General features: G+C 41.0%; 1 protein-coding gene across 1 annotated transcript in view; it reads right to left on the bottom strand.

The window, feature by feature from the left end:
* Window positions 1-6489: 6489 nt before the first annotated feature.
* ARMH4 (armadillo like helical domain containing 4) overlaps window positions 6490-12028 on the bottom strand; it is a 122043-nt gene continuing 116504 nt past the window's right edge. The window contains exons 7-8 of the mRNA XM_047079759.1: window positions 6795-6929; window positions 6490-6558 (exon numbers count right to left, since the gene is read on the bottom strand). Of these exons, the coding sequence (XP_046935715.1) occupies window positions 6490-6558; window positions 6795-6929 (204 nt within the window). The remainder of the gene's footprint in view (window positions 6559-6794; window positions 6930-12028) is intronic.

The raw sequence follows: 12028 nt of genomic DNA, 5'->3' as shown, positions 1-12028 counted from the left end.
GCAGGGTTAGATGCTCCTTTTTTGGGGGGGGTCCCATCCTGCCCCTGTGATAAAATGGCCCATTTACTCAATCTCTAACCACACTCTGTCCCTTGACTTTTGGGATTTGATTTGTCCAACTACAGAACCATTTCAGATTTCCTCTCCTTATCTCTTACACAAAGAAGCAAATGAGAGAAACTGATCATTGGAGATTTTGTGCCAAAATTCTTTTTTGGAAGAGAAAGGCTTGAAGCATCTTGTATCCAAACATCTTTCTTTTTTTTGGAAGACTGGATTTATACTTTCCTAAGTGTATATTTTGGTCTGTCTGATCATGAAGACCCCTGAAAGTACACAAACTCTGTGAGGCATAAAATTGGAGAAATGTTTCAAATGCTATTGGTTCCATCCTTTCTTACACTGTGAATTAGGAAGAAAACATGGAGATGTACAGTACATTGGTTAATATATAAACCCCCTGGGCGCCTGGGTGGCGCAGTCGGTTAAGCGTCCGACTTCAGCCAGGTCACGATCTCGCGGTCCGTGAGTTCGAGCCCCGCGTCAGGCTCTGGGCTGATGGCTCGGAGCCTGGAGCCTGTTTCCGATTCTGTGTCTCCCTCTCTCTCTGCCCCTCCCCCGTTCATGCTGTGTCTCTCTCTGTCCCAAAAATAAATAAACGTTGAAAAAAAAAAAAAATATATATATATAAACCCCAGTGTCCTAACCTGATACCAGGTTCAGTCTTTTAAGACCAGAGCAAGTGACCTCCCAGCCTCAGAGGTAATAAAAGAAGCCAAGTGAGCACCCATTCGCCTTCCATTCTGTTTGTACTCTGTTCCCATATCTATAAGCATTGAAGGGAAAAATTGGGTTTTTCTCCCAGTAGTTAATTCTCCTCAGTTCCTCCATCGTTATCCCACAAAAGGTTACACCTCTCAACAAAATCAGTCTTAAACTTCAGATCTGGAGACTGATGTCTTAGGGTAAGAATGTATACTAGTCCATATTACAAATTATTAATGGTTATTATTTGTATTGTTCCTGTTGCTTCTTGAGAATGGAAAGTAAGACCTTTGCTTCACTAAATGGAAGATTTGAGAGTTTGTGTGTGTGTGTGTGTGTGTGTGTGTGTGTTTACCCCAATATTGTTTTCTGTATTTAGGCATACTAGAAGAGAGGAGTATAGGATTTGTTTCTTTGCACTTTGGCTGCTGTTATCTGGAGGAAATGTCTTTCTTTTTTCTTTCTTTCTTCCTCCTTTCTTTCCTCTCCTTTATCCTATATACACATAATAATTTAGGCTAATTAACAGCGAGTTAGATGTATCAATTACCCAAAATAGGGTAATCCCAATGCATTTGTATAGCTAACAGTGGCTTACAAAATAAATGCAGATTATTTTTGCTGAATGTAGAACTTAAGCGACAGAATTATGTTTCCAGCTATTTTTGACTGCCAAAATTGGTAATTATGGAGTAAATAGATCCCAAAAAGGTCTGTGTCCTACGGGGGATGCTAAACGTACAAATAAGGGGCTTTTATTTGGTCAACACCATTATTTTGCTTTCAAATTGTTTCCTATTCCTATAGATTTATATACAGTTATTTGAACTTTGTTTAATTAAGAAAGATATTTAACCGAGATTACTTAAAGTAACCAAGCTCCTTTTGTCTCCTCATTGATCTTGGGTTTCAATTCCCTCCCACTCACGTCCTTTCTACCTACTGTAGGATAATTTTCTTTGATGGAACCGATGGAAGCAAATTTAGATTTATAGCACCTTCCCCTGCCAATGGCCTAACTCACTTGCCTTTTTCTCCTTACTTGTCTGTATCATTTTTCCAAGCATCCGTCCATTTGATGGAGCTTTGGCCTCCTCTAGCACATTCCAGTGTTTTGTGCCATGTTTACGTTTCCATTGCATCGTGACTTTTCTTGCATCTTCTTCTACCCACACTTCTTTCCTTGTCACCATACATTCACATACCCTTAAAAGTAGAGATTTCTTTCACAGATTTCCCTGTAATCATAACAAAGCCTACCTTGCCAAAAGGGCACATAGCTATAAACTTCAGCTACATGATATATCTTATTCCCAAAAGTTACTTTTTTGGCAGCTGGTAGAAACATTGATTATTCATATCCACAGAAATTGGATATTTCACTTGGACTTCCACATGAAAGAGATATCTGGAGGAACGTGGAGAAAAGCACCAGGCATTCAGAATGTTCTATATGGCTCTATATTATTTTCTGATGTCTCTGTAACATTTGACTTTTAAGTCTTAGCTTTAAAAAAATAATAATAACGAAATAAAGAATCGGCTGTGACTGACCAAGCTAAAACTACTTTAAATATGTCCTAAAACTGTGCTTTAACAATTTCCCCACAACATTATTGACCTATGTAAGAGATACAGGTACTTGAAGAAAATGTTTCTGGAAGACTGTATCTGAGGCAGTTTATGAGCTGAAGCCAGGGCTAAAGCATTGCTAAGGGAATCTGTTTCCCTGGGATACTAATTAACTCCAAATATTGCATATAAATTAAACTAGCAGCTACTGAAAGAAGCAGCTAATGGGCGAGGAAAATCTGAAGAGGTGTAAAAGAAAAGTACTACCTTCTGATTAGAGAAAAAGACATCAGGGACATAGGAGGAGACCTTTTCTCTCTGACCCATCATTCTATTCATTCTAGAAGCTTCTACCCTTTTCTCTTTCCTTTTGTTTTCCATTCTCCACAACGGCAGGTGTGATTTATTGGATAGCTGACTAGGGCGTTTCTTCCCCATGGGACCTGCTCTCCCTCATCTCTTTACTAAGGAAGCTGTTCTCTGGATAGATGCCCTCCTAACTCTATTCTCTAACTTGCCTGGGTACAAGAGTTCCAAACTCCTCCCTTGGAGATACTGATTCAATGGGTCTGGGGCAGGGCCTTGGAATCTGTTGTGTTGAACACATCTCCCAGGTGATTCCTAGGAGCCAGAGTTTGGGAAACACTGCCTCTCCTTCTGAGAATAAGATACAATCCCTGCCCCTGCAGTGGGACAGCTGCAGTTCTGAGAAGATGAATACAGCTCAGAGGGGAAGATGTTAGCAACTGAAACTTGCAGCTATCACGCACCCCCCACCAGACAGCTTTATTTATTTTGCTGCTAAATGTTTTAAGGTTCGTTGTTAGAATAAAGATTTGCCTTTTTATTTTTAATGTGCAAATATGAGCATATCAATCACTTATGTTAGGTAAACCTATCAATGCCTGATTTACTACTTTTAATCTGGACTATAGTATAACCACTAGCCAGCACCCCCTCTGGTGGCAACACTCCGATCTCGGGTTTTGTTTAGAACAAGACAACCTTTTCTGAAAATTCTGATAAACAACCTCTCAGTAATTTCAGCTAACTACTCAACATCATTGTGCCACAGCCACCGACAGTGAGGAAAGTGGCCAAGATAAGCATAGCAGTTGAGCCATCTACAGAACCTTCCACACAACCCAGGTGGTGAAATGGGTTCATACAGAAATCTACTGTGATCTAAGTCATCTTTAACAGTCACCTTCCCAAAAAAGGCCTGCGGAGACATTTCTGCTTAGCCTAAATGCACACACATATCATCCCCATGGCCTTCTGGGAAAAATGAAAATATGTGTCTGTTATTTGTGACCTTATTATTCTACAGTTTGAAAGTTCAACCTATTAGCCATGGTCTAGTGAAAACTACAGATTAAGAGTAGCCTGAGGCATTGATAGCCATTAGCATTGCCCAGGTATTGCTGAATGAAATGGTTTATTGTGGGTTCACTATAAATAGCTTGTTAAGAAAACAATCATGCCCATCCTCCTCCTAACCTTAGGAACCCTTATAGCAAGGGGCTGCTCTTAGAAAAGACAAACATACCCTATGCAGTATCAGGATGTCTCTGCTCTTGAAATTACAAATTACTTATGAGTGTCACGACTCTGAATTTTATTTTTGAAACCCGACTTTGAGCTTATTTGTCAATTGTTAACCTCTAACTGTATTTGAGCTTCTCATTTTCTTGACCAACTTCACACATTTGCTTACATCTCTTGGCAAAAAAAAAGAAAAAAAGAAAAGGAAGAAATTATTTGATGAAAACATTCTTGCATGCTAGCTATCATTCAACAATGGATTCTAGAAAGTTTTTTCTATTAGTTCTCTATAGGTGGTAGTAAATCTATGTGGTTGTAAAAGAAATAGCTGAGGTGGGAGAGGAAGAGACCGTGTGTGAATAAGAGGGAAGTTAGTAAGGCATTGTTCATTTCACAAAGACAGAAATTCATGTGAAATGTTCCTTGGCCAACCAACTACATACAGCTGACCCTTGAACAACACAGGGGTTCACAGTGCCAACCCCCCCCCCCCACACACACACACAGTTGAAAATCTAACTGTGTGCCTGGGTGGCTCAGTGGGTTGAGCGTTGGACTTAGACTTAGGTCATGATCTTGCGGTTCATGGGTTCGAGCCCCACATCAGGTTCTGTGCTGACAGCTCAGAGCCTGCTTGTGATTCTCTCTCCCTTCTCTCTGCCCCTCCCCCACTTGCTTTCTGTTTCTCTCTCTCAAAATTAAACATTAAAAAAAATTTTTTTAAAGGAAAATCTAAGTATAACTTTTGACTCCCCAAAAACCTTACTAACAGCCTACTATTGATGAGAAGCCTTAGTGATAACATAAACAGCTAACTAACATAATTTGCATATTATATGCTTTACATACTGTGTTCTTACAATCAGTAAGCTATAGAAAAGAAAATGTTAAGAAAATCGTAAGAAAAAGAAAATACACTTATAGTACTGTATTGAAAAATCCACGTATAAGTGGACCCATGCAGTTCAATCCCATGTTATTCAAGGGTCTCCTGTATTTCCTTAGAATCTTGGTTTTTAAAGGACTCTGAAACGTCACTGCTTCCTGTTTTAAAGGACTTCCGGTTTTAAAGGACTCTGAAATGTCACTGCTTCCTGCAAAGTATGTGGAAAGGCACTGAATTGATGAGAGGGGTGCACAGTTTTGAGTCCAAGTGGGCTCTTGTCCTGATTGTTCCTGGGCATAATTTTGGATTATCATTTCACTTCTCTGCTTCAGTTCTGTCTTTAGTCAACGGGGAGAATAAAAACATACGTCCTAAGTCATAACATATGTCCTACGTCATACAGTAGCTGTGAGGAATAACTGCAACTTGCCTCGAATGCGGCACAGCAGGCTCCAATAAACGTGAACAGATTCTCTATGTGTCAGGCACTAAGGACAGTGTTAGTGGTAACCTTTATTCCCCCATGCAAACGAGCCAAGTCTGTCCCTAAAAACTTGACTTCAAGAAGTCCCGAATACCCAGATCCAAAAGATAGGGCAAGGAATTACATTGCGAAAGAAATGAGAAATGATCTAACATAGGGCAACATCCCCGGAAGAGGATGCCCTGAGAGAGGCTGGGTTTTCATAAGCTCCATCATGTGCCAGGACTCTGACCAATGAGCCTGCATCCACCGCAGGATGTCTATTGTCTAATAAAGCCAAGCAAGAACCAGTGCTGGCCCAATCATTGTGTGGCCAGGACCCCAGAAGTAGAAAAGCAGCACTCTGAATAATTCACAATAGTGGCCACACAAGCACAGAGCCAAATGGCAGAGATAAATGCTCTGAGAGCTTACCAACCCTCATTTTCGTCCTGATTTCTTCCTCATTTCTTCTTGCAAAGTCAAATGACACACAAAAAAGAACATCTCTTAATGAAAGACATGTAAGAATCTACTGATAGGTCTGTTGGGCTCAATCGCACTCTTTAAGAAAACAAGTTTGCATTAAGACTGAGAGTCAACTTAATGTATTATTTCTGGTGCTTTTTTTTTTCCTGCCAAGAATGAGAATAAAAACAGAAGATGAAAAATAATAAAACTGGGAGACTGGAGTATATAATGCAAGGTACATACAAATCTAGACACAATCCTAATGTGCCGAGAGATCTTCTTGACAACAACAAAAAGATTTCATTCTAACTTGCTGCTAGTCTTGATGCAAATGTAGGATGTACTGTGGCCCAGAAGCCTATAGCTTCAAGTAGGCAGAATGCAGTCATCACAAGTTATTCTTTGTTAAGATTTCTATTTCAGAGCCAACATACCTTGGCAGCAATAATCGTTATACTTAGTGCAGGTAAACCAAGGCAAAGGCCCTTTGGAAAAATACAAATTATTTACCTAGCAACTCCTGGTGAGCGACATGAACGTTGCATATTGATGAGTTGTAGCCTACGGTTGTGGGAAATTCACTACAGAAGAAAAACAAACACTGACTATTACATTAAGTATACAGCATGCCTTTTCAGCTCAGTACAAGAAAAATCTACTGCCCAGAAGATAGTAAGACTGATGGCCTGACCGTAGTGATGTTGCAGGATGCTGTTCTTTTTTTTGCCCCGAAATAAAAAATAAAATGATAACACAGTCGAATATCCCAATTAAACTCCCATCCAATTCAAAATTCATCTTCAGAGCTGTCGGCTAAGAGCATTACTCGATCTTGCATGCTGTTGAATTCTCTCTGCTGGAGAAAGAAAACAGAAAAGCATTAAACCCTTTCTGCTGCAGAGCAAAACTGAGAAACAGGCCCCTTTAAAAGACACACTAACACACGAAGCAGCAGCTGCCGTAGCTAATCCAAACCACTGGGCATGTCAATACCATTCATGCATCATTAAGCCCCATGTGCTTTATTAAGCAAATTAGAAAAGCGAAGAATGTTCTGCAACTGATTAGGTTTTGCTCTTGTTGGTTCCATACCTTTCTTTTATGCCTTTTGAAGCCGTTTCTCCTTCGCCGATTCATAACCTTAATGCTGTACAGTGCTCCCAAGATGAACAAGGCTCCAGCTATCCCAACCCCTACAGGAACCAGCATCCCAGACATGTAGCCAGCCTGCACAGAAAAGGAAACATGCATCAGGACGCTGAATGGACCACTGCCCTGGGTTTCTCATTTTTGCTGGATGGCACCAGGTTCTTAAACAACACCTGGAATTCTCCCACCTGCCTTGCTATAAAATAGCACCTAGAATAAAGGTATTTTTAGGGAGAAGGCAACAGAGAGAAAGGTAGGACTATTTTTGGAGAGTTCAAGTATTTAGTAGAAGTATTGAAATAAATCACCCAGACCTAGTGGCAGCACCAGCCATGTCCTTATGAACATTTATCAACATCAGGTTTTGGTGGCAGAAATATAATTTGTATTAGAGATGGATGAAGTAAGCTTCTAAGAACACCAGGACTATTAAAATGCTATAAATTGGAAATATCAGCCTGAGACAAGCTCCAAGGGGGCTGAAGTGCCCGCTGGAATATTGTGCTTCTTGGGGGGCAAAGGGAGGGCCTCCACATTGGTGGTCTTCTCTCTCACAATCTCAGCTGCATTACAGTAAAAGAGGGAAGACGGAGGATGCCAGATGTTGGGGCGCAGACAGGAAAGACAAGGAGAGGAGAGGGCATGCGCGTAAAGTGGGATTCATATGAAAGGAAAAATCTGCCAGGGGACAAGACCAAAGTTGGGGCTTGAGAGGAAATTCTGAGCATCTCCAGACTCAAAGAAAGAAAGTGGCAGAGCAGGGTACAAAGATCACTGCCAACAACACTGACACGTTCTAAAGAGCCTGGAGGTATCTGGTATCTGAAGTGTCTCCAACGTCCCCGAGGTGTCACTATGAATAAGTTGCTCGTAAGAGAGCAGCGTGATGTTCACACATCCCTGGGCTTGGGTGAGTAGCTGAGGATCTTCCCAAGCCCAGGGTAAGGCCATCATACTAAAGGCGCTCCCTGCATTTTGGTCAATATGTATTGGCCTAATAAGCATTATGTAACCTACCTAGAGCGCTTTCATAGAAAAACAGGATACTGGTTTGCCTTCCAAGAAGGCCCCTTCTAGCGGCCCACCCAGACAGAATACGTAAAAAAATTTAAATTTTTGAACTTTAGATAGGCATTATTTGGGGGGGGGACCCATGAGTCTGTTCATTTATTTGACTATTTCTAAAATTTCTATTATAGCTCAAACTATTTCTAGTACCTTTCAGAATGAGACAAAATCAGAGAGGGACAGAGAATACAAGTTTTCTAAAAAGTGCTGAAGTATGCAGACTGTGATGCTTTCCCAACATTTCCAAAAGTAAATCAAAGGAATACACACGACCTTATAAAACTCAGCTCCCTCCTGCACACAGCCGGCTCAACCACTGGTTCTGTTTTCCAGACTCTTGTGTTAGAGCAGAATACGGAAATTTTTCCATTAATTTGAGAACAATAGCATTGTTCATCAGCATACTAAGTGTTTTTCTCCAAGAAACAATGCCCAGTCACTTTTCAACAAATTAATATGCTTTGCAGAAACCCAAACTTTTTCTAAAGTTCTTCCAGATCTACTTAAGGCTTATAAAAACTGTAATTTTCCATGTGGGAAAACACCGGACAAGAGCAAAGTTTTGGTACTCTCACAAGAAGTGTGAGTATATTGTTTTAAAACCACCATTCCCAGTGCATGGAAACGTATGTACATATCGAAATATGATCATTTAAGTCCCATAGATTAGACTCTAAAGAGGATGATGTACATTCAAAGGATGATGTTTGAGCTTTTGGAAACTCAGCATGACCACTCTCTGTGTGGGTCTCCTTGCACTATGTAACTTCACCCCAATAGCACGAAGATTCCAAAAAGTGTCACTCTTTCCCACACTTATTTATACATTTAGACTTCTTGTTTCTAGAGCTTTCAATCATTTAGATTTCACCAAAACTTAATTCGTATCTCCCTCTTTCCTCTCTTTTGTCCCCTCGTGTGTGTGTGTGTGTGTGTGTGTGTGTGTGTGTGTGTGTGAGAGAGAGAGAGAGAGAGAGAGAGCAAGAAAGAGGGAGGGAAGGAGGGAGAGAGAGATAACTGTGCTTTGAAATTACAATTACAAGATGGGATCAAAGTAACCTCTCCTCTTCAAGTATATTTTAACCATTCCTCTTTAAAAACTAACGGAGAAGAAGCTCTTCTTAAATCACCCATGACTTGTTTCCTGCACAAATGAAAACAAGTAAGAAACATGTACATATTTTTTAAGTTCTAAATCCTGCCCCTTACCTCTTATTTGTTCAAAAGCATTGTATGTACATGAACCTCCACATGTAACACCCTAAGAAGGACACGGCTGCACCTGCGTATGTTCCAGCTGAGAATGCATAAATTGAGTTTAATCATGAGAAAACACCCAATAAACCTAAAATGAAGACTGTGATATTGTTTTTTTTTAACGTTTATTTACTTTTGAGACAGAGAGAGACAGAGCATGAACAGGGGAGGGTCAGAGAGAGGGAGACAGAATCCGAAACAGGCTCCAGGCTCTGAGCTGTCAGTACAGAGCCCGACGCGGGGCTTGAACTCACGGACCGTGAGATCATGACCTGAGCCGAAGTCGGCCACTTAGAAGCCACCCAGGCGCCCCTATGATATTGTTTTAAAGAGGTCTATATTCTTTTGGGGCACCTGGGCAGCTCAATCGGTTAAGCGTCCAGCTCTTGATTTCCGCTCAGGTCATTATCTCACAGTTCGTGGGTTCGAGCCCCGCATCTGCATGGACAGCACAGAGCCTGCTTCAGATTCCTGTCTTCCTCTCTCTCCCTACCCCTCCCCGGCTCACACTCTCTCTCTCAAAAATAAATAAATAAACATTAAAAAAAAAAGGTCTATATTCTTTTAAACATCAGTGTCGTGAAAGACAAAAGATGGCTATAAAAAATGTTCCAGACTATAGGAAACTAACAAATCATGGAAATCAGATGTGCTGCATGATCCTAGACTGGGTCCTCTACTAGAGAAGAAAAAATACTTTTAGACAGGTATTCTGAAGGGTGCCTGGGTGGCTTAGTCGGTTAAGCAACTTCAGCTCAGGTCATGATCTCACAGCTCATGGGTTTGAGCCCCGCGTCAGGCTCTGTGCTGACTGCTCAGAGCCTGGAGTCTGCTTCCAATTCCATGTGTGTCTCTCTCTCTGCCTCTTTCCTGCTTGTGCTCTCCCTCTCTCTCAAAAATAAATAAACATTGGGGCGCCTGGGTGGCGCAGTCGGTTAAGCGTCCGACTTCAGCCAGGTCACGATCTCGCAGTCCGTGAGTTCGAGCCCCGCGTCAGGCTCTGGGCTGATGGCTCAGAGCCTGGAGCCTGCTTCATATTCTGTGTCTCCCTCTCTCTCTGCCCCTCCCCCGTTCATGCTCTGTCTCTCTCTGTCCCCAAAATAAATAAACGTTGAAAAAAAAAAATTTTTAAAAAAAAAAATAAATAAACATTAAAAAAAAAGAAAAGTATTTTGAGTCTGTTGAAAAAACTGATGCCAGATTTGATAAAAAGTACTGTATTAATATTAAATATACTCAAGCTGATAACTGTACTATGTTTGCTAACAGAATATTCCCACTCTAGTGTGTAGAAAATACACACTAAAGTATTTGGGGTCAAAGCACCATAGTATATGCAACTCTTCCTCAAATGGTTCAGAAAAAGAGACAGAAATGGGGAGACAGACCAGCAAATGAGATAAAATATTAAAAACAAGTGCATCTGGGTAAAAGTTAAAGGGGCATTCTTTGTATTTACTCTTGTATCTTTTTTGTAAACTTGAAAATAGCTCCAAATAAAGAGTAAGTTTTACATTTTTAAAATTATTACTAGTCATAGTTGTTTTTAGTGTGTGTTTGTTTTGGTTTTGTTTACTTTGTTTTGTTTTGCTTTGTTCATGAGAAAGTAAAAAGAGAAATACTTTCATGAGAAAGTATTAGGACAATGTAGTTATTCAGAAACATCTGTTTTCAAGAAAGGTATAAGAAAAACAAATGATATGCTATACTGCCTAAAATCTGCTGAATTAAGATAGTGCCCTGATATTGCTTTGCAATGGTGGTTCTCAAACTTCAGCATGTACCAGAATCACCTGCAAGACTTGTTAAAACAGATTGCTGGGCCCTGTTCCCAGAGTTTCTGACTCGGTGTGTGTAGGGTGGGGCCCAAGAATTGCATTTCTAGCGAGCTCCCAGGTGATGCTGACACTGTGGGGCCAATGAGAATCAGTGTTATGCAGTATACTCTGGGTCATCCATTTTCCAGATTATTTCCCAAAGCTAAAAGAAATAGAATGACCTTGATGACACAACAACAGAGCTGGTCTTTATTATACCACTACAATTGTCATGCCTCTCCAATTCTGAGAAACATTTAGACGCTGAAAAGATATATAGCCAAGTTAAGATTTGCCTAACAACCATCACTAACTTGGACATATAACCAGAAAGAAGGCAATGATGGAATGAGTATAGGGATTGTCCCTCAATACTCATTCACCTCTTCTTTCAGAGCAACAGAACCTCCCATTTAGGCTGGGCAACAATCACTTTCCCTGCCTTCTGTGCAGCTTTAGCTGGCTATGACCATGTGATAACTCTCACTAAGAAGATAATAAATTTGTGGCACCTGGGTGGCTCAGTCGGTTAAGCATCCGATTTTGGCTCAGGGCATGATCTCAGGGCTCACAGATTCAAGCCCCGCGTCAGGCTCTGTGTTGACAGCTCGGAGCCTGGAGCCTGCTTTGGATTCTGTGTCTCCCTCTCTCTCTGTTCCCCACCCCCCCCAACTTGCTCTCTCTCTCTCTCTCTCTCTCAAAAATAAAGATTTACAAATTTAAAAAAAGAGAGAGAGAGAAGATAATACATTAGTGGCAGGTGCAACTTCCAGGCCATGATCTTTAAGAGGGGAGCACAGCCTTTATCCCCCACATTTTAAGAATGAGAGTGCCTCCATCCTCCCTTTTAAGAGGGAGGAGGTACCTTAGCCTTCCCTTTTCCTCCTTCCTCTGGCCAGAATAGAGCTACCGAAGTTGGAACTGCCATCCAGGACCATGAGGTGACCTTGGGAATGAATGTCCACAGATAGTGGAGCATCAAATACAAGGAGCTTGAGCCCTTGTCACACTGTTGCTTCCCATTAACCCCTGACT

This window comes from Lynx rufus, unplaced genomic scaffold, assembly GCF_022079265.1.
Source record: "Lynx rufus isolate CCGP_SWC_20201006 ecotype Redwood Valley unplaced genomic scaffold, mLynRuf1.p SCAF_17, whole genome shotgun sequence".
NCBI lineage: Eukaryota > Metazoa > Chordata > Mammalia > Carnivora > Felidae > Lynx > Lynx rufus.
This window is presented reverse-complemented; position numbering and strand designations above follow the sequence as displayed.